At 36.1% G+C, this 22739-nt stretch overlaps 2 protein-coding genes across 2 annotated transcripts in view; both read left to right on the top strand.

Moving 5' to 3' along the window:
- cxcl18b (chemokine (C-X-C motif) ligand 18b) overlaps positions 1–2711 on the top strand; it is a 3191-nt gene extending 480 nt beyond the window's left edge. The window contains 2 exon segments of the mRNA NM_001115060.1: positions 1718–1816; positions 2476–2711. Of these exon segments, the coding sequence (NP_001108532.1) occupies positions 1718–1816; positions 2476–2527 (151 nt within the window). The 3' untranslated portion in view covers positions 2528–2711.
- The window catches only part of gsk3bb (glycogen synthase kinase 3 beta, genome duplicate b), an 834817-nt gene that overhangs the window by 185552 nt on the left and 626526 nt on the right, over positions 1–22739 (top strand). The gene's annotated exons all lie outside the window — the stretch shown is intronic.

The raw sequence follows: 22739 nt of genomic DNA, 5'->3' as shown, positions 1-22739 counted from the left end.
GTGTTTTTTTGTTTATTTATGGTTGTGAATTGCATTATGGGATTTTGATCTCTGCTCTGTCGACTTTTGATGTTGAAAATTGAACTCTGCAGTTTAGCAAAGTGACTTTTCTTGGCATTTAGTAGTTTAAAATAATATAATGTTTCAGAAATGATATATAGAGTGGGATAAGTGTGTAAAATGACTGAAAAAGTCTTGACAGTTTATTATAAGGTTTTTGTAGCATCAACACTGACAACATATCACTTTAAACTATTAAAAATGTTAATAAAAGTCACTTTTTCATAATTTTCAAGGTTCAAAGTTGTTGGAAAAAAAAAGAGTAAGATCTCATAATGCAATTAAAAAGCATAAATAAACAGGGAAAAAATAAAAACATGCATTACAAAATATGGAAAACTGCTTATTTAGAGATGTTTTTTAACAGAATATACAGTATTGCCAAAAGTATAGTTGTGCTGTAAGAATTGTTTGTGATTCCGGCGTGCTTTCAGTTTATTTATGCTTCCAAATTGCATTGTGAGGCCTTGATCTCAGTCTTTTATTTGAAATGATACACTGACTTGGTTGGTCATGTAAAAGACAATAGTACAAGAACCAAGACATGAGCTGCCGGTACTATAGTAGTGTTATCTGTTATTTCAAGTGCTACTAATATACAATAAATGAAAATACTATTTTTTTTTAAATGTAAGAGAATACAAAATAACTTAAATCAACTTTATAGATCACACCCAATGCACAGGTCTTGCTCTACATCTGAAATATCCTAAAAATAAAACGTGTTTAACTGTAAAGCAACATGACTTGCAAACCAACTTCAGTGCAGAAGGACAATTGGGAAAAAATGTATATAAGGGTGTTTGTATAGCATACAAGAGTATGCTATTTTTGTTTCCTACACTCTTAAAATGCTGGGTTAATTTATTATCCAATTGAAAAAAAAATCAAATCAAGCCTGTCCAAGATATTTTCTTGACTTAATTTTTAAAACTTAGTTCATTAGTATATCATAATATATCCAATTCTGAGTGCAATACAGACTAAATCACCCGCTGGGTTACATTTATAGGACCGAATTCAACTCAGTGTTTGGGTTTGTCCATATTTTACCTAATTTGGGTTTGGGCATTTCTTAGAGTCAACTATTGTCATTTATTTTTTATTTTTATACCTAAATCTGCAATCAATGACTTTCTGAGTGAAAATTATTTTAATAATTTTCACAGGTTTAACTCTAAACAATCTTAACTTAATCAGAGTTGTCTCTAAATAGTATTTAGTTGCATATTTGTTTTCCATATCCCTTATATTTTCCTCAAAAAATAATTTTGCTGCATCTTCGAACGACTTAATTATTTATATTTATGTATTTGCATTTTTGGGGCAAAGTTAAAACTTTAAATTAAAACAAAGTTAACTTAATCAACTTGTGTAGGCACTGTCACGGTTTATGGGTCTGTACTTTCTGTATGTTATGTGTACTCTGAACAATCTTTACTTAATCAGATTTGCCTCTAAATAGTAGATTAATTATATTTTAAGTTTTTCTTTAGGTATTTCAAATCGCAAAAATAAGTCCAATTACGCTGATCAATACACTTAAGAAAGGTTTTTGCCTAATGACTTTGCTTTTCACTCTATTGCACAGTAGGCACACAGAATGCTATACATTTTGTTGATATGGAAGTTAATTTTCATTTTTATTTTATTTCAGACTGACTCAAAAACCCGAGAACAAAACAACAGCATCCGGCCAGCTCTGCTTGAATCCACAAAAACAGCAGGGCCAATTACTGCAGAACTGCTGGACAAGGTACATACATTTTCATCAAGTCTCTTGCTTTCTCTGTAATAATAAACTATACTAGATTATATTTGCCACAAATCCAACTGGCACACCTATGCTTGAGATCCCAAGATGTTTAGTAACATTAAGCATCAAAAAATATACTATAAAAATGCTGGATTCATATTTTATGACACTTTTAAACATAATTTAGACAGGTTTCGGTATAAAAACAGCAACTTTTTGATGGTAAACATTGGAACGCTGTAAAAAACAAAATGAAAAGTCATGACAACAAATGTTTTTATGTTACTTTAACTTATAGTGATAAGTTAATCAGGTTTAAACTGCATTTTTGAGTCATACAAAGTTTACTTTATATGTTTAGTCAGTTTGATCGATGTTAGTTGTGACAACTTAATTTGATTCAACTAAAAAAATTAGAGCAACAACAATTTTTACTGTGTAAAATCACTTTTTTTTTATTACTATAGATGTGTCAATTGGATTTGCAGCTAATATTATTGAGTATTTGTTATCATTAACCCAACGGTAACCCAGTGATTGGCCAAATTTGGGTAAAAAAGCTGCATCTTTAGAGTGAAATTTGCTTTCAGTTCTTTTAATAATGTTTATAGCATGTGTCGTTATATTAATCTGAGTGTATTCTCTTCCACTTACGTCAGGTTAAACATAAATAACACCGACTCGCTGAAGATGTCTGTCTGTTGGCAATGAAAAGAGAGCACAGGAGGTCAAGAGTGGGAATTCTGGGGGGAATTCTGCCATGTCACATGACCCAGTACCGGCCAATCAGAGTCCAGGGAGTCTGAGCCAGGGCCTCATGCAGCCGAAGACCTGAAAACACCCGGATCACTGCCAGGATCTGCAACAAACAGATGTTCCCGGTGATCTGGATTAGGATTCGCTCGCTGTACACTGACAAACAAAATGATTCATTAAATTTACTCAGTTTTATAGGGTGTTTGCAAACAGTTTGTATGGGCTGATTTTAAACAAAAAAATTATGATCAACTTAAGTTGTGTTTAAATTCAGATCATATATATTTATTTGCAACCACTTACCTTAAAAAATGTAGTAAATAGTGAAACACTGAATGTATATCATTACGCCACACAGTATTTAAAGAACTGTATTTAAATAAGCTTATTTATTGTTTATTATACTGTTTGTTACACGAAAAAACTATTTTGATGTTATATTTTGAGGGATTCATTAACCCATCTGAACATGTTATGAAATTTTTTATGACAATTTTTTTAACAATGTTATTTTGTACTGTTTTGTAATAAATTGCATAAAACCAAATTTCAAGGTATTCTGCATATTTATTTTTACATTATAATAATGTAATAAATACCTAATATTTTCCTCATTTGAGGTTTGGGGGGGTGGTCCCAAGCATCTTGGGTGAAAGTGAAAACCGGGAGTTGTTACGGACAAAAGTAAAGACCCCTTATAATATCTCTGGCGGCTCCAAAACTGCGTAGGCCCTTAGAATCATCCAAACTTCCCCACCTAGCATTGCCCCTGGGTGTGTGAGATTACCTTTTTATGCTAACGTTACTGTGCGTTCTGATCAGCTGACCTAATCAGCGGGCTTCAGCTGATGCCTGTTTTGCAGCTATATAAACCAGGAATGTCCAAACTCATTCAGTCCTGGAGGGCTGGTGTCCTGTATATTTTAGTTCCAACCCCAATTCAACACCTGAACCAACAAATCAAGCTCTTTTTAAGGATAGAAAGTTCTAGGTAGGTGTGAAAGTTGGAGCCAACTATGCAGGACACCAGCCCACCACGAGTTTGGGCATAAACAGTCTAGTTACACTGCTAGCTATCAGTCCATTGTTGTTTTCATGTTCTTTTCTGAGTAATGTCCAGGTTTTTTCTATAGTCTAGACCAGGGGTGGGCAAACTCGGTCCTGGAGGGCCGGTGTCCTGCATAGTTTAGCTGCAACACTAATCAAACACACCTGAACATGCTAATCAGAGTCTTCAAGATCTCTAGAAATCTATAAGCAGCTGTGTGTGATTAGAGTAGGAGCTAAACTGTGCAGGACACCAGCCCTCCAGGACCGAGTTTGCCCACCCCTGGTCTAGACTGTTCATTTGGACCTATGGAAGCTCTCTGTTTCTGGACATACTGCTAAGTCTCTCTATCCTTTTTGAGCACTTTAAGACTTGTTATCACTGTTGCACTTCATTAAACTCTTCTTAACTCGCAGCTGGATTCTCCCTGTTTCTCATGACAGGGACAACATTTGCCAGCATTTTAACAGTGATTTCTTAATTATGAATTATTGCATAGGAACTCAGCAGCACTGAGCAGGTTTTAAACATTGGTGGAGTTTTATTTCTGTAGATGTTGAGCTCCATCTACTGGCCATGTACGAAAATAAAATTATGCTTCAACGCCTATGAAAGCACGCTTCAAAGTCTAAAGAATGAAAAAAAAAATCTTTAGAGACATTTATTTAAGGGTTTTGTTCCCGCTAGACATTTCTGGCCTCCAGTAGAGAACTTTAACCACTAAGCCAATCCTTTATGAGAAGTCTTTTGTGCAGTTAATCTTCTGCATAGAGCTTTTTTTCATGAGGGAATGAAAAAACAATGAATTCATTCATTAGTGTCAGCGTTAGTTATTTTTTTATATGAAGTGTTTACAGAGTAACACTAAAACTTGGTTACGCCATAATAATTCACTTTATTTATTGTCACTTTATACTGGTAAACAGCATCATGCATGGAGGACATAAACTTGACTGAAGGGTGTGTGTGGCAGTAAATATGTGTGTGTTTACCTTGTATTTTTCACAATGTGTGGACCAAATGTCCCCCGAAGTATAGCAAAACCAGTACATTTTGATCTTCTATGAACATTGTTTTTTTTTGGTCCTCATAAGGAAAACGGCAAATAAATACATATTATTCACCTCATTTATTGTCAATACTGTGGTAAATGGCGTCATGCATTGAAGACATAAACTTGACTGAAGGGTGTGTGTGGCATTAAATATGTGTGTTTACCTTGTATTTCTCACATTGTGTGGACCAAATGTCCCCCGAAGTATAGCAAAACCAGTACATTTTGATCTTCTATGAACATTGTTTTTTTTTTGGTCCTCATAAGGAAAACGGCAAATAAATACATATTATTCACCTCATTTATTGTCAATACTGTGGTAAATGGCGTCATGCATTGAAGACATAAACTTGACTGAAGGGTGTGTGTGGCAGTAAATATGTGTGTTTACCTTGTATTTCTCACATTGTGTGGACCAAATGTCCCCACAAGTATAGCAAAACCAGTACGTTTATATCTTCTATGAACATTTTTTTGGTCCACATAAGAAAAACGGCTAATAAATTACACAAATGAAGTATGGTTAGTACTATAAATTCACTTCAATTATTGTCACTTTGTACTGTGGTAAACGCCATCATGCACTGAAGACATAATTGAAGGGTGTGTGTGGCAGTAAATATGTGTGTGTTTACCTTAAATTTCGCACAGTGTGTGGACCAAATGTCCCCACAAGTATAGTAAAACCAGTACATTTTAATCTTCTTTAGATATTGAACCCCATGAGGAAAACGGCTAATGCAGGGTTTTTCAAAGTCTAAGACAGTGGGCCTCCCTTTTGACACAACTTATCCATTGGCGCCCCCCTCCTCCCAAACACGCACGCACGCACGCACACACACACACACACACACACACACACACACACACACACACACACGCACTTGACACACACACATATATATATATACAGTATATATAAAGACACAGACAGATGCCAGACTTTTAACTCACTTTTATCATCATTTGCATTAAAGTGCAATTATTTACAGAGTAATAACAAGTATTTTAATATAACGTTTTTAAAACTAGGATGATGGTTCAATATGAATAGAACAGTTCCAAGAACTGTCCATCCCAGTCAAAACAGTGGAAGTTTAGCGGGTCTCATGCTGTCATTAGCCAAAATATTTTGACAAACCACACATAAAGGTTGTGGTTCATCAGCTGGTCCTGTCCACGTAAATCCTAAACTCAAATACTGATCATCATATCGTTGTCTTTTGGGTTTAAGCCCTGAACTTGAAGGCTTTTGTGACGAGGGGGCGTGGCCGAGCGCCGTGGGAACGGAGTGAGGCCACCGCGTAAAGGCTGATTTATACTTGTGCGTCAAAAGTCGGCGTATGCTACGGCGCTGACGCATAGCCCTTCGCCGTGGCCACCGCCGTCACTGACGTGCACTTCTCAAAAAATGTAACTACACGTCGCAACGACGCGTAGCGTAAGCTCTGTGATTGGTCGGCTTGGTAGCGCTGACGAGTCTGGGCGGGACCGAGAGCCGCGCGAGCGATTGTTTACAAGTGTGAAGTCCCGTGAAAGAGCTCCGGATGGAAAGTTTTGTTTTGTGTTTACCTCATAGTTAAAGTTGTTGCACGTCCGCCGGTTCCTGCCTCAAAATGAGCGAGTTTGAGCCACTTGTACATCCCGGAAGTGTTTAGGAAAGGCAAAAAAGTAGCGAAGAAACTCGACACAGAGGAACATTTACACCTCACTGCCAACTAGCGTTTCAGAACTGTTAATGCAGACCGACAGAGACAGCGCGCAGAAGTATAAATGCACAGCCACGCGCGTTGCCTGCGCCGTGGGTTACGCCGGTCACCTGACGCAGAAGTATAAATCAGGCTTAAGTGGATACACCTGCGGTTCGCACCTGCCTCAGATCCCACAGAAGGAGCTCTGGATCATAAAAGGAGAAACAAAGGCAGAGGAAGCCGAGAGAGGACCGGACCCGGACATATTTTACTTTTGCTTTCAGTTTGACGGCAGTCTCCGTGAGGATCTGTTGTCCGTTTGTTTTGGTTTAGACGGAGCTGCCGTCACTGTCATTAATAAATCACTTTAAAACTGCTTCGGTTCTCCGCCTCCTTCTTCCCGGCGGCCAAAGGTTCGTGAACTTCATTACAGCTTTGAATCGGGGGGTCTCAGAAACCGACCCATTGTATTAGCAGGCATATACCTGTATTGGCGGGCTTGCCAAACAGAAGCGAATTCACAGCTATGGCCTTCTGGGTAAAAAAGGTTTTCTTATATTTGACGTATTATTTTTATTTTTTTTTTGCTTTGTTTAATTAAAACGTTTAAATATAATAAAAAATACATATAATAATTAAACTTAATAATTATATTTTTATTATATTATATTTTTCCCGCGCCTCCCCTGACATGCTCTGGCGCCCCCCAGGGGAGGCGCGCCTCACACTTTGAAAACCCCTGGGCTAATGAATCCATAGTTCACTTTATTTATTGTCACTAATATGTACCATCACGCACTGAAGACATAAATTTACTGAAGGGTGTGTGTGGCAGTAATTATGTGTGTGTTTTACCTTGAATTTCTTAACTTGTGCGGACCAAATGTCCCCACAAGTATAGCAAAACCAGTACACTTTGATCTTCTATGGACATTTTTGGTCCCTATGAAGAAAATTGCTAATAAATCAAACAACGTATAGTTAGAGTATAGTATGAGTATAATATTTGAGTATATGTAAAAATGCTAATTGTTTCTAGAAAGGGGTGGGTTTAAGGGTAGGGGGATAGAATACAGTTTGCACAGTATATACATCATAACGTTCATGGGAAGTTCCCATAAAGATAGCTTTGCAAGTGAATGTGTGTGTGTGTTTATGTGTGTGAGAGAGAGAGAGTGTCAGAGTGTGTGCGTGTATGCGAGTGAAACTGCGTGTGTGCCTGTGTGTGTGTTCTTTCACTCTTCTCAAGGGAAATCAGAGCTCTTCTTGGGCTTTAACTAAGAGCGAGTGAAGAGGAGAAGAACAGCTCCTCAAATTTCCACACTGTCAGCCAGTTAATGCTTTGTTTTTCTTTCTGTTTCGTGACAATCTTATCTAGAGACAACCTTATTAGAGAGACAGCAAAATTAAGGTTTGGGCCTGAACTCAAAACACAGAGAGGTCAACTATATACTGTAGTATTAATGAGATACTAGCGTAGCATGCATTAACGGTATGTTTGTATTTTTATATTTTCAGTTTAGTTCATTTGAAATCATAGCTTTTTTATTTTGTGTTTTTGTCATTATTATTATTATTATTATTATTATTATTATTAATAATAATAATAATAATAATACATTGTTTTTACAGTAATTTGAATTTTTAGTATTTTTATTTTGTAATTATGTTGTTATTATTATTAATATTATTATTATTAGTAGTAGAAGTAGTAGTAATATTAAATGTTTTATTACTGTTATTTAAATAACATTTTTGCTCACACAATTTTGTTTTACTTTTATTTATTTTAATAGATTAAGTTAAACTAAATGAAAATGAGATATATATTATTGTTTATAGGAGATATGACACATTTTGACAACATTTTGATCCTAAAATTGGAGCTCACTGCTTAGTTGTCTTTATTTTTATAACACTTTTACAATCTACATTGTGTTTTACATAGGTAATAAAAGCATAAAGAGCCAGATAGATAGATAGTGAAACAGTTTTATCATTTCAAATGTTGTCCCATCTGTAGTTCAGTTTTTGTGAAGCATATTTAACGAATGACAAAAACTCTGACGCACGACATACAAAACTCTAATTATAAGAACAAAGAGCTTTGGCACATTTCAGTGATGAACTGATGTGGTGCTTAATTGTCAAGAATAAAGTCGAAAAATCAATAAACAGGCAAACAAATAATTAAATTATCTTAGCAGAAAAGAAAGTAATTGTATTGCTAGGTTTTAGAAAGATAATGCAGCAATGCAATAGATGGATAGATAGATGGATAGTTGATGATGTAAATAGACAGATGGATGGATGAATAGTTAGATGAGACAGATAAATAGATGGACGGACAGATAATTAGATAATAAATGGATGAACAGATGAGATGGATGGATGGACGGACAGATGGATGGACTGATAGATGGATGGATGGATAGACAGACGGACGGACGGATGGCTGGATAATATGCATGGACGGAAGGATTGATGACAGACAAACAATTAGACAAATAATACGGAGGGACAGATGGATGATAGAAAGACAGACAGACGGATGGATGATATGGAAGGACGTAGGGAAAGATGACAGACAATCGGATTAATGATATGAATGGATGTATAGATGGATGGACGATATAGATGGATGATATGGACGGATGGATGATAAATACAGACAGATAGACAGACAGACAGACAGACAGACAGACAGATAGATAGATAGATAGATAGATAGATAGATAGATAGATAGATAGATAGATAGATAGATAGATAGATAGATAGATAGATAGATAGATAGATAGATAGATAGATAGATAGAAGGATAGAAGAATAGAAGGATGGATGGATGGATGGAAAGATGGATGGATAGATGGAGGGATGGATGACAGACAAACAATTGGACTGATGATATGGATGGATGGATGTAGGGATGGATATATGACATGGACAGACGGACGGACGGACGGACGGACGGACGGACGGGCGGGCAGACAGACAGACAGACAGACAGACAGACAGACAGACAGACAGTTAGATAGATAGATAGATAGATAGACAGACAGACAGACAGACAGACAGACAGACAGACAGACAGACAGACAGACAGACAGACAGACAGACAGACAGACAGACAGACAGACAGACAGATAGATAGATAGATAGATAGATAGATAGATAGATAGATAAAAATAAAGGATGGATGGATGGATAGCTAGAAATGATAGATAGATAGATAGATAGATAGATAGATAGACAGACAGACAGACAGACAGACAGACAGACAGACAGACAGACAGACAGACAGACAGATAGATAGATAGATAGATAGATAGATAGATAGATAGATAGATAAAAATAAAGGATGGATGGATGGATAGCTAGAAATGATAGATAGATAGATAGATAGATAGATAGATAGATAGATAGATAGATAGATAGATAGATAGATAGATAGATAGATAGATAGATAGATAGATAGATAGATAGATAGATGGACAGGTAGACAGAAAGATAGATCATTTCTTTTACTGATCCGCAGTGAAGTGTAACTTCCTGTCTGCTTTCATTCACTCATAAGCATGTTGGGAAAAGAGGCATAACATATCAAAGCTGTCTTTCATGAGTGGAGCTCTCAGCATGACCCTCAACACTCAGAATCACTTTAAACTGCAGTGTGTGTCTGTCTGTTCAGTCCAGATTTCTGCAAACTTCCACATGGGAGAGTTAAAGCTGAAGCTGCCAGTCTTCAGTCACAGAGCATTGTGTTTTTCACTCTGATCTGTAATGAAAAATCCTCCTTCCTGAGGTGGTCCTTCTTTTGTCTACAAAAATATCAAATATCACTCTCAAAAATAAAATAGATATATAAATAAGAAAGCAGTCATTCCTCTTTCTGACTCAATTCAATTGTTCAAAAGGGCAATCTGCAATTCCAGCAATGGATTGGCACTGGCGGTGTGACACGAAATCTCTTTCAAAAAAAGTAATAGCACCCCTGAACACGCCACCGGGGACAGTTTCCATATTTTAACTAAGACTGACCCGATTACTCAAATTCAATGACGGTATATTAAAAACTGTGCTTACTTGGCAGAGGCTTTAATCTGAAGTGACTTTTAGCACACTGTGCTGAAACAACACCTGGAGACTTTTGTGTTAGACTGTAGATCAGGTGAAAATTTAAGACTCAAAAACATTTATATTTTTATTAAAAATATATATTTATTATTATTATACCAGTAGAGAACCCTTATATGACATATCCATTACTAAAATAAGAAAATGTAGTACATGTAAATATTTAGATATTTTGACTGATTATATAATTTGTTCATATAATTTTCGGCATACCAAAGATTAGTCTTTAGATAGCTTGTAATTATCTATATGTTGCAACATAGGCTCTTTCTGAAAACAAAGCCCTATATACATTTCTGGAGATTGCAAATTATGTAGCCAGAAGTTCATATGGCTGCATTTCGTCTTTAAAACTAACGCTACGGGGCCACATGACGTTGTTCCTTTCCGTGCCTCCCAGCTGACTGCTTACCTCAGACAGCTTTTCTTCTGTTACCAGTTTGTCCAGTAGCTCACCATGTACTTTGGCAGATTTAAAACGCAGAAAGGAGTTGACCACGATGATGGGGATCAAGTCTGGCAAAGAATATTTCCAGAAAGCAAGTAAGACAAAAACCAAAAATAAAATAAACAAGTAAATAACAGGGTGAGAATGTGGTAAAATCTGAAAACGTGGTAAAAATAAGGCGAGGGCTTTTCTTTTACTGGATTGCTTTTGGAAACACTGGTCGGTTGGGTTAAGGGAAAGTAGATGAGCAGGTCAATCAGTGCTTTTGAAAACATTATTGGTTGGGTTTAGGGAAGGAGGAGGGTGAGTCAGTTTATCGATCAGTCAGTCCTTCAGCCAGTTAGGCAGTTAGCAGTGGCCTCTGGTAGATTTACGCTAGAACAGCAGGTGCGAATGGCACTCGTGAGAGAAATTTGAGATCCCAAAAAGCGCAAACGGTGACCTCTGGTGGATTCTTGAAAATAAAAACTGCAAAAAAACTAGCTCCTGGGACGTCTTTGACGCTCTCCATAAGTATATATAGCAGTACATTTTCAAAATGAGCCTGGGTTGATATAACGCCATATTATTATCATCTCATTCATATCATTATCATATTATTTTCCTCAGGTAAATCCATCCCAAATCTGGTGGATGACAGTCCTCCACAACTCCAAAATCTCCAACCTGCTATATCGCTGCATATTGTCCATAAACGTATTCGAAACTCCTTGCGCCACTCAGCTAGTCAGAATTAGCCATGACACGACAAACAGTTTTTTGTTAGTCAATCCACTCGAGTCACTCCTTTAAGACCTCCTATACGTTCCTATCAATGTATCCGCGCAGGAGTTTTAATATCCAATATATGAATAGAAAACTAAAAACCGACATATTTGACAGGAACAACAAAGACAAACAAGTAAAGTACAGCAAGCACCCCTGGCGACATGGAATATATTTTTTCTTTCTCGTGATGTTTGCTCTTTGAAAAATATCAACACACAGCTGCCTCTGGTGGGTTCACGAAAACAAAAAACTGCAAAAAACTGCAAAAAAAAAAAAAAAAAAAAAAAAAACAGCTCCTGGGACGTATTTGGCGCTCTCCAAAATTTTTTAAAGGGGTACATAATCAGAATGAGCCTGAATTAAAAAATGTAATTAAATATTTTTCCATATCATACCATTATCGTAAGTTATTTTGTTAGATAAGTTCCAGATTTGGCTTTAAAACTGATTAATATAATGTATATGCACAAATATAATATTGTAAAGCTTCCTATATTATTATATATTATATACTTTTTCAACACATTTCTAAACATAATAATAATTTAATAATTTAATAATTCATTTCTAATAACTGATTTCTTTTATCTTTGTCATGATGACAGTAAAAATATTTGACTAGATATTTTTCAAGACACTTTTATTCAGCCTAAAGTGACAATTAAAGGTGTAACTAGGTTAATTAGGTTAACTGGGCAGGTTAGGGTAATTAGGCAAGGTATTGTATATTGTTGGTTTCCTCTGTAGACTATCGAACAAATTTTGCTTAAAGGGGCTAATAATTTTGACCTTAAAATGGGTTTTAAAAAATTAAAAACTGCTTTTATTCTAGCCGAAAAAAAACAAATAAGACTTTCTCCAGAAGAGAAAATATTATTAGACATACTGTGAAAATTTTCCCATGAGGAAATTTGGGAAATATTTAAAAAGAAAAGAAAAATTATATATATATATATATATATATATATATATATATATATATATATATATATATATATATATATATATATATATATATATATATATATATATATATATATATATACATACATACATACATATATATATGTTTTTTTTCGTATAGTTTATCATATGCAGCTAAACCATATGTTCAATATTTCCCCCATATGATGCTTGACGTATATCTTCTACAAGTTCTGCTAAATGTTTCTCCTGCTCAGACTTTGTCAAATGCATCTGTGCGGTCCAACAAGCTGTTTGTTAGATCTGCAAATGTCTGAAAAAACAGCCCAGTTGTTGCTGATGTTCCTGTCAGAACAAAGGAACCTGTAAACATAACATCCACATGTATGCAATATTCATGTGGCGCGGTTCAAAAAGGCTTTTTTCATTGCGGAGCGGCGGGACGACTATAAATAATGCTGGACTTTAACTAAAACACACTCCATCCATCAGCTGACTGGATCTGAGTGAATGCTGGACACCTCAGTCTGACTCATCTCCAAGCGAACGACTGTGGTTTTAATGGTTAAAGTGAGCTCTGATGTGGCGGTCACAGACACACAGAACTAACGTCAGGGAGAGGCTTTGAGACTCAGGTCTGTCAAGCTTCAGGATTCTCATGAAAGAAAGCAGTTCAAGCGCAGTCAAACTACTGCTTTGAAAAGGTCTTTAGCCACACTGCAGGATACCAGCAAAGCACAGTAAACTGAGTTATAGCTGCTTGATTTTGGAATACCAGTAACACTTTAGAATGATGGTTCATTAGTTATGTATTGAATAAATTATTTAAAGTTGGTTAATGTTAGTGAAGCATTTATTAATCAAAGTTCAGCATTTACTAATGCATTATTAAAATCCAAAAATGTGCTTGTTAACAGTAGTTAATGCAACATGAGTTAATATGAATAACATTTTTTTTTATTAAATAACCTAACGTTAACAAAGTGTTTGTGCATGCTAATAAATGCATTAACCAACATTAAATAATTAACCAATATTTTAAAGTCATTCATTCATTAATTTTCTTGTCGGCTTAGTCACTTTATTAATCCGGGGTTGAACACTGTGGGGGAAACCGGAGCACCCGGAGGAAGCTCACGCACACGCAGGGAGAATATGCAAACTCCACACAGAAACGCCAACTGAGCTGAGACTCGAACCAGCGAACTTCTTGCTGTGAGGCAACAGGACTACCTACTGCGCCACTGCATCGCCATTATTTTAAAGTGTTAAAAATATAATTTTATTTCAGAGATCAACACTTATATACACTGTACTTTCTATAAATCATAATGACATTTTGCATATTTGATTATTATATTTCAAACTATATTATTACTTTATCTTCATTTATTCATTCATTTTCTTTTGGGCGTAGTCCCTTATTAATCAGGGGTCACCACTGTGGAATGAACCATCAACTTATCCAGCATGTGTTTTATGCAGTGAATGCCCTTCCAGCTGCAACCCAGTACTGGGAATCACCCATACACTTTCACATTCACGCACATACACTACGGTCAATTTAGTTAATCCAATTCCCCTATAGCGTATGTCTTTGGACTGTAGGGGAAGCTGAAGCACCTGGAGGAAACCCAAGCAAACATGGGGAGAACATGCAAAGAAATGCCAACTGACCCAGCCGAGACTAGAACCAGCGACCTTCTTGCTATGAGATGACAGTGCTAACCACTGAGCCACAATTCCACCTTTATCATCATAATTATTATTATACTTTTTTTGTTGAATTGTTTGTTTATTTAAATGCTAAATGGAATAACCAGAACAAGTGTTACTATATTTTTATACTACTACTACTACTACTAAATCCGTCAATATGTGCAGTAAGTCATGTATTAATCAATGTTTATTTTTATTACTGTACTCTTGATGAATCAGTATCTAACTAATATAAAAAAGTCTCTTTTTTTTTAACTTTTTAAGGTTAAAAGTTGTTAGAAGAAAGATCAGTGTCCCACAATACAATTCAAAAGCAGAAATAAATGGAGAAAAAAAAACTTTTTTTGCATTTTGTTGATTCGGGTGAAGAGATACCCCTATATATATTTCTGGAGATCACCAAATACATCCCAGGAGGAAAGCTTTTTAGCAGTTTTTGTTTTTGCGAATCCACCATAGGCCGCCGTGTACGCTTTTTTTTAGATATCAAATTTCTTTCGCAAGTGCCATTCGTGCCTGCTCTTTACATGTAAAACCACCAGAGGCCGCTGTCGACTGACTGACCGATCGACTGACCCACCCTGCACCTTCCTCCACTTCTCTTATATGACATTTTTAAAAGCAATCCAGTAAAAGAAAGGTCCTGATTTTTACCACATTTTCAGATTTTACCACATTCTCACCCTGTTATTTACTTGTTTATCTTATTTTTTCGGCTTCTGTTTTTGTCTGACCTGCTTTCTGGAGCTGTTCTTCGCCGGACTTGAACCCTATCGTCGTGGTAAACTCTGCTCTGCTTCTCAAAGCTGCCGATTTACGTGGCGAGCTACTGGGCAAACTGGTAACAGCAGGAAAGCTGTCCATATGGAGGTAAGCAGTCAGGAAAGCACAAAAAGGAACGACAACCATACTGCCCCTTAACGTTCACTTTAAAGATGAAATGCAGCCATAGGTACTTCTGGCTACATAATTTGCGATCTCCAGAAAGGTATATAGGGCTTTGTTTTCAGAATGAGACTACTGTATGTTGATATTTTCACAGCAAGAGCTGGAACCAAAGGGTCTTCACTCACTGTTTACTCACACTCAAGTGGCTGTATGTTATGAGTTGATATGTTAAACACAGATATTTTGAAAAGTGCTGAAAAACTGTAACCATCGACTTTCATAGTAGAAAAAACAAATGGAAGTGAATGGCTACAGGCTTTCAGCTTTATTCAAAATATCTACTTTTGTGTTGAAAGATGTGACAATTATAGCCCCTTTTCAAATATTTCTCAAACAATGTTTAACAGAGCAAGGAAATTTTCACAGTCTGTCTGATAATAGTTTTTCTTCTGTAGAAAGTCTTGTTTGTTTTATTTCGGCTAGAATAAAAGCAGTTTAATTACTTGCATAATTACCCTAACTTGCCTAATTAACTTAGTTAACCCTTTAAATGTCAGTTTAATCTGAATACTAGTATCTTAAAAAAATATCTCAAATATTATTTACTGGCATCATGGCAAAGATTAAATCAGTTATTAGAAATGAGTTATTAAACAATTATGTTTAGAAATGTGTTGAAAAAAATTATCTCCATTAAACAGAAACTGGAAAAAAAATATATGCAGGATGGCTAATCATTCAGACTTCAACTCTATTTAGCATGTAATGCCGCTCTTTTACCTAAAGGGGGCAGCAGAGGCATCTTCAAAACCCCCCTGCTCCTCTATCATCAAAATGCGGCACAGATCCGCCCTCGCCCCGCTGCGCCCACTGTAAAGGATTGGCAGCTCTTCTGAACTGAATCCATTAACCTTTTAATCTGGATCTCTCTGAAAAAACACAGGTGACCCACCTCTCGCAAGCACCACAAAAAGAAGTGGTGTCGGGGGTCACGAGAAGCAAGCGGAGGGTCCAGGGCCCCCATTTGTCCCTATCTAAGAGATGTCATCCCAAATCAGACTCTTAGTTATTCACAGACCCACTCAGAGCCCATGAACGCTTCACCCCCAGAGTAACCCTGAAACTGATCTCCCGGTTCCGGACAGGCGACAAATTGTATGAAAGTTTCGGAGCATGGCGACAATAATGTGCTGCACGGGGGCTCTGATAGCTTTCCTGCACCCGCGAGTAAGTTTTCAGAGGAGATTTGCGTCAAAGTTGCAGGTTGCAGCTGAAGTTCAGTGTCATAATGAGATCTTATGGGGGAGAAGATGAAGTTTTAGGTGTCATCTGGAACATTGGTGCACTGTGGTGGATGTCACATGAGGAGCATTTAAGTAATGCAATTGGGAAAAGGAGGTTTGGAGAACTGTTATCAACAGTGATTTATGAAAATATTTTGAGTGATTTTATTTATAAATTATAGTTTTTTAATACATTGTTTAGGGATGTTATTCATTTATTTATCATTGGCATTTTATTAATAATTAAATAACAAAGCAAATTAAAAATATATTTATTCAGTTCAATAATCATCAGATTGAAATCATTCGGATAAATATATCTTTAGGAATATTAATATTATTTTTGTTATTATTATGCACCAGTTATAATGTCTGTAGTCATTGTAAAGACTTAAAAATATATAAATATTAATTTTTGAAATTGTATTATTAATAAATGTTAATAATAATAATAATAATAATAATAATAATAATACTGATAAACAATATTTATTATTACTCATATTATTCCTAATAATAATAATAATAATAATAATAATAATAATAATTAATTTTGTTATTTAAAATATATATTGTTATTGTGATTAATTGATCATTAAATAATGATGCATATTTAAAAAATAATATTTATTCAACCCTTTTAAAATGACTACAGACAAAACGACTGATGCATGATGATGATGGTAAAAATAATATTAATAATCCCTTGCATTCATAATAACTTAATAATAAAGAAAATGCTTGTAATTGTTCCAAAATCGTTTTGGTTTATACATTAAAAAAAAAAAAATATTTAACTAAATTATAGTTCTTGCAAACATTGTTTAGGCATATAATAATAATAATAATAATAATAATAATAATAATAATAATAATAATAATAATAATAATAATGATAATAATAATTATTATTATTATTACAATTATTATTATTTATGAATAATTAAATAATAAAGCATGTTTAAAAAGAAATATTTATATGCTTTTAAAAAGACTACACAAATTAGGACTGATAGTAATATTAATAATAATCACTTGCATTCATAATAATAACTAAACAATAAAAAAAATGTTTTAATAGTTCCAAAATTGTTTAGATTTAAGAAAACATTTTGAGGGATTTTATATAAATGATAGCTTTTGCAAACATCGTTTAGGCATAGTATTATGACTAATATTACTTATTTTATATATGTATATATTATTATTGGTATTTATATATGCTCAAATAATAAAGCTTATTTTAAAAAATCTATATAGTTATTCAACTCTTTTAAAATTACTACACATATTATGACATGCGCAATAATAATAATGATGATGATAATGATAATAATAATAATAATTATTAATATATGAATCACTTGCATTCATAATTATAACTGAGCAATAAATAAAATGTTTTAATTGTTTCTAAAATTGGTTTTGTTGAAGAAAACATTGAGCGATTTTATATAAATCATATATTTTTCCAACATTTTTAAGGCATATTATTATTATCATTATTTTTTCAAAAATATATAAGTATTGTTATTATTGATAATTAAATAATAAAGCATATTCTAGAAATAACATTTATTCAACTCTTTTAAAATTACTACAACCAACAACAATAAATTAAATTAAATATTGAAGCACATTTTAAAGTGGTAAGCACTGTCGCCTCACAGCAAGAAGGTCGCTGGTTCGAGTCCCAGCTAGATCAGCTGGCATTTCTGTGTGGAGTTTGCATGTTCGCCCTGTGTTGGTGTGGGTTTCCTCTGGGTGCTCCAATTCCCCCACAGTCCAAAGACACACGCTATATGTGAGTTGGGTAAACAAATTTGACCGTAGTGTACAAGTGTGAATGTGAGCATGTGTGGGTGTTTCCCAACATTGGGTTGCAGATGTAAGAAAATCAGCTGCATAAAATATATCCCAAAATAGTTGGCAGTTCATTTCACTGTGGCGACCCCTGATAAATAAGGAATGGAGCCAAAGGAAAATGAATGTATGAATGAAGGAATTAAAAATAAAGAAATTTAGTAGCACTATAATTCCAATACAATCTCACAGCAATTCGTAACTTTTTGATTTAGTGGCTAATTCGTATGAGTTTGTACGATCTAATTCGTACAATTTAGTACAATTTGCTGATCACCCAATGACGGTTGGGGTAAGAGGTGGGGTGGGGTGCCACGCCTCCGTTTTAAAATCGTACATTTTTGTACGACGGAACTCTTGTGAATTCAAACGTATTAGCCACTAAACTATCAAAACGTAAAGTACTTGTGTTTCCTCGTGAGATCAGGCTGATAATTCAGGTCACAATTCATGGTATTACACAAATCATAAAAGAACACTACTATATTAATAAACTACTAATTAGCAGTTTATTAATAGTTAGTAACATAGTAGTAGGATTAGGGATACAGAATAAGATCTTACTTTATAAATGAACAGTTAATATCTTAATAATATGTCTGTGATAAGCCAGTAGTTAATAGTTAATACAAGTAAATCGCGACCTAAAGTGTTACCAGAATTAATTGTTTCACATTTGTTACATTTCGATAACAACAAATCACATTCAGCTGATTTGCTCACTGATATTTGATATAAAACTGCAGAGGGAACTTGCACAATCAGGCAGAACTGAAAATACATTTGTGACATAACAAAAGACCGTAAACAACATCCAGTCCATCTCAACCTGGAGCGCTATGCTTTGATTGCCAAATGAGTTTTAGATCTCAAAAGCGACGTCTTTGTTGCCGGCGATGTTTGACATCTTTTGTCGGGCACAGACTTTTGACGCCCCCTTTTTTTTTTTTGTCAGGCACAAAAATACACCAAAGACGACTAAGTTTGCTGTGTGTTTGTGTGAATGTTTGCAACATGCGTCCTTCAGAAAACATCCCCCAGTTTTTCAAACATAAAGTATTCCAGAAGATGGAGAAAACAAGATGCGAGAAAACCACCACAACCAAAGCGACATAAACAAAAACGACGACATGACAAGCGACAACCGTGACATTATCCCTCCAGTGTCAGATAACTCCTAAATGACTCCAAAGTTTGCATGAAAGAGACTGATTAAGAGGAGAGAGATGGCAGATTAATAGCGCCCTATGGTTTCTGCTATGATGAAAATGCAGACTAATCATAAAAATCCAGTCATAAACATAGAATTGTCTGAATAATGTACGGAATTTCACAAATTATGTATGGATAAATCAAATGTTGTGCTGTGTAGCTAAACATATCACAAAATGGGCTGCTGCTTTTGAAGATCAAACCAAAAAAGACTATTTAAAGCGGTCACATGTTGAAATTATTTACTCTTTATTGAGGGGATATGTGTTAACTTCATTGACATTGAACACAGTATAATATTTTTTCTGTCACACCTTACACCAGGTCTCAAACTCAATACCTGGAGGGCTGCAGCTCTGCACAGTTTTGCTACAACCCTGATAAAACACAGCTGATGCAACTAATGAAGATGTTCATCAAGCTGCGTTCACACTGGACTTGTCTCCCTAAAGACTTCCATTCATAAGCACGCGGATGCATCAGACCGGAAACGCAGGGTCATGCATCAAGTTTTGCAGGTTGCTGTGGTGCAAAGTTCAAGCTTGGTGAACTCTCACCTGCGAAATTGCATCACTAGACTGCGTGAGATCAATTGAGGATCAAAACAAGACCTCTCCGGACAGAAATGTAAAAATATGGAGCAATTGGTTGCTTTTTAAATGTCTAATCATGTTGTTTAATCCCGCCCCTTTTCGCAGAGCCGAAGACAGAATTTCGCAAACTTAAACTCTGGTGTGACCGCAGAACACTTCGATTATTTGGATCAGCTGTGTTTGATAAAATTGGGGCAAAACGAATGTATTTTATTTACCTAATTAACCTAGTTAAGCCTTTAAATGTCACTTTAACAACCCAAGCTCATTCTGGAAACGTAGCCCCGCGGACGTTTCTGGAGATTGCGATTTACGTGGCCGGAGGTACGTAAAGGCCGCATTTGTTTTTTTTTCGAGCGAACGCCGCGGGGCGGTGTGGCGCCGCTTCGCCCCTCCTCTTTGCGCTCGCCGGCCTATGGCTCGCCTCCGAGTGGAGGGCTTTCCCGACGCAATCAGTTCGACCGCCTAGCTCACAGCGTTGCGTGGGCGGAGCGGAGGCCCCGGAGGAGGAGGAGGACGAGCCGGAGTCGGCCGCGGTGGACGACGACCGGGATCGAGTCCGGGGAATGGCGGGTTCCGGAAATCAGGTAAGACAAAAAACGGAATCCGGAAAATAAGGGCGAGAATGCGGCGTGATCCGAAAACGCGATCAAGATCGAAGACGGGGGCTTTTGCTTTTTTTAATTTTTTTTCCAATCCGGAAAATTCGGGCGAGAACGGCGCGGGCGCGAACGCTGCGTGCTCTCGAGAGGCGCCCACCCGAGACGCGAAAAAGCGCGCACAGCAGCCTCTCGCGGATCCGCGAAAACAAAAAAACGCTTGAATACGTACCTCCCGGGACGTAAATCGGGGTCCGCAGAAACGTCCGCGGGGCTACGTTTCCACAATGAGCCCGGGTTGCACTTTAAGCTAAATACTAGTATCTTGACAAATATCTAGTCCAATATTATGTTCTGTCATCATGGCGAAGACAAAAGAAAACAGTTATTAGAAATGACTTATTAAAACTATTATGTTTAGAAATGTGTTGATAAAATCGCCTCTCCTGTTGGAAAAAATGAATTTATTTGTATCACTTTTGTGTCTTTATTTTTATTAGAAAAATGTTTAGACTAACAACATATTAATCAATCTTTTTCTTTTGTATAATAGCACATGTTGACCTGACACACTTCCTCTTTTTTACTGTGCTGCATACTTTTAGAGGAACTGCTAACCAGAGAAAATATATTAAAGAACAAATTTAGCGTTTGTTCCAGACTTCTGTCTGGACATGTCTCAAGTTGTCATGATGCTTGTAGAAGTTGTGAAATATATTAAAGATGCACCTAATTGTTCAGTTCTGGTATGCAGAGGAGGGTTGCAGAAAGAGGAAGTATGTCTGGGGTTACAAGAGCCAAAGGACTGCAGAATGACTGATAAGTTAAACCAAAACTCCACCTGTTAATATCAGTACTGTATATATGCTGGAGTCAGGAAATGTATGAGAGTTGCGAACCTCTTGAATGTAATTCTTGTCTTGCATTAGGGTAACGTAACCCAGAGCTCTGTCATCGAATTATTCATTTGTATCTAATAAATTATTGGCATTGAAGAAAACACCCTCCAGACCTTTTCTTATTGAACATGCATGGAATTGGCTAGATTTTCCAACACTCTGTTAAACAGAAATTGGGAAAAATATACAATAGGGCTAATAATTCAAACTTTAACTGTATGAGGTCTGCAAGTATCTTTGTGAATGAATGGTGCAGTATGGTGCACTAGTATCTAATGTGCATATAGTATGCTACTCTATGAGGGCATGAAAACGTGAATTTACTGTAAAACATGTCATAGACTTCCTAAAATAATTATCAAAACATCTTAAATTGGACCTAAATTGTGGTTCAGTTCAATATGTGCCCTGGTTTCAATTAAGTAGGCATGCTTTTTAACATCTAAAATGTATTTTAAGTGGAAAAAAAATCAAACAGATTTAACAAGGAACTAGATCAAGGAGAATTAAAAGGGCAGAAATGGAGAAAGAGGAAGTCCCTCTCTAGATGTGGAGAGATTGAACATAACGACAGGGAATAGAGAAGAGAGAGAAGTTTAGGAGGCAGGAGAGCGGAGATCTCAAAGCCCTGTTTCAGCAGATGGAAAGCTCCTAATGAGGAAGGAAGCCGCGGACGGCAGATGAAGAGCGAAAGGAAGGGTCAGGGAAAATGAGAATGTACCTACATGACCCAAGGCGCTGGATCAGAGATTTATGGTCACAGAGAGACAGAATGAAATCGACTTTTAGAAGGAGAACTGAGATATAAGGTGGGTGCTTGGAGAGCGCTAAATAGCGCCGGTGGAGAAATGTCAGGGAACAACCCGAAAGGAACTTCGTGTAAAGTTATATAGTAGATCTTAACCTTCTGGGTTTTAGTGTCTTAAAGGGGTCAGGTAGTGAGGAATCAAATTTGACTTGATCTTTTCAAATAAAAGGGTGCTAAGGACACAGTCTGTAACTTTGGGAACTTAAACTACCTCAAAGGGAGCATATATAGATAG

This window comes from Danio rerio, chromosome 1 (assembly GCF_049306965.1).
Source record: "Danio rerio strain Tuebingen ecotype United States chromosome 1, GRCz12tu, whole genome shotgun sequence".
Classification (NCBI taxonomy): Eukaryota; Metazoa; Chordata; class Actinopteri; order Cypriniformes; family Danionidae; genus Danio; species Danio rerio.
The sequence above is the reverse complement of the archived record's forward strand: the minus strand, read 5'-3'. Positions and strand labels throughout refer to the sequence as shown.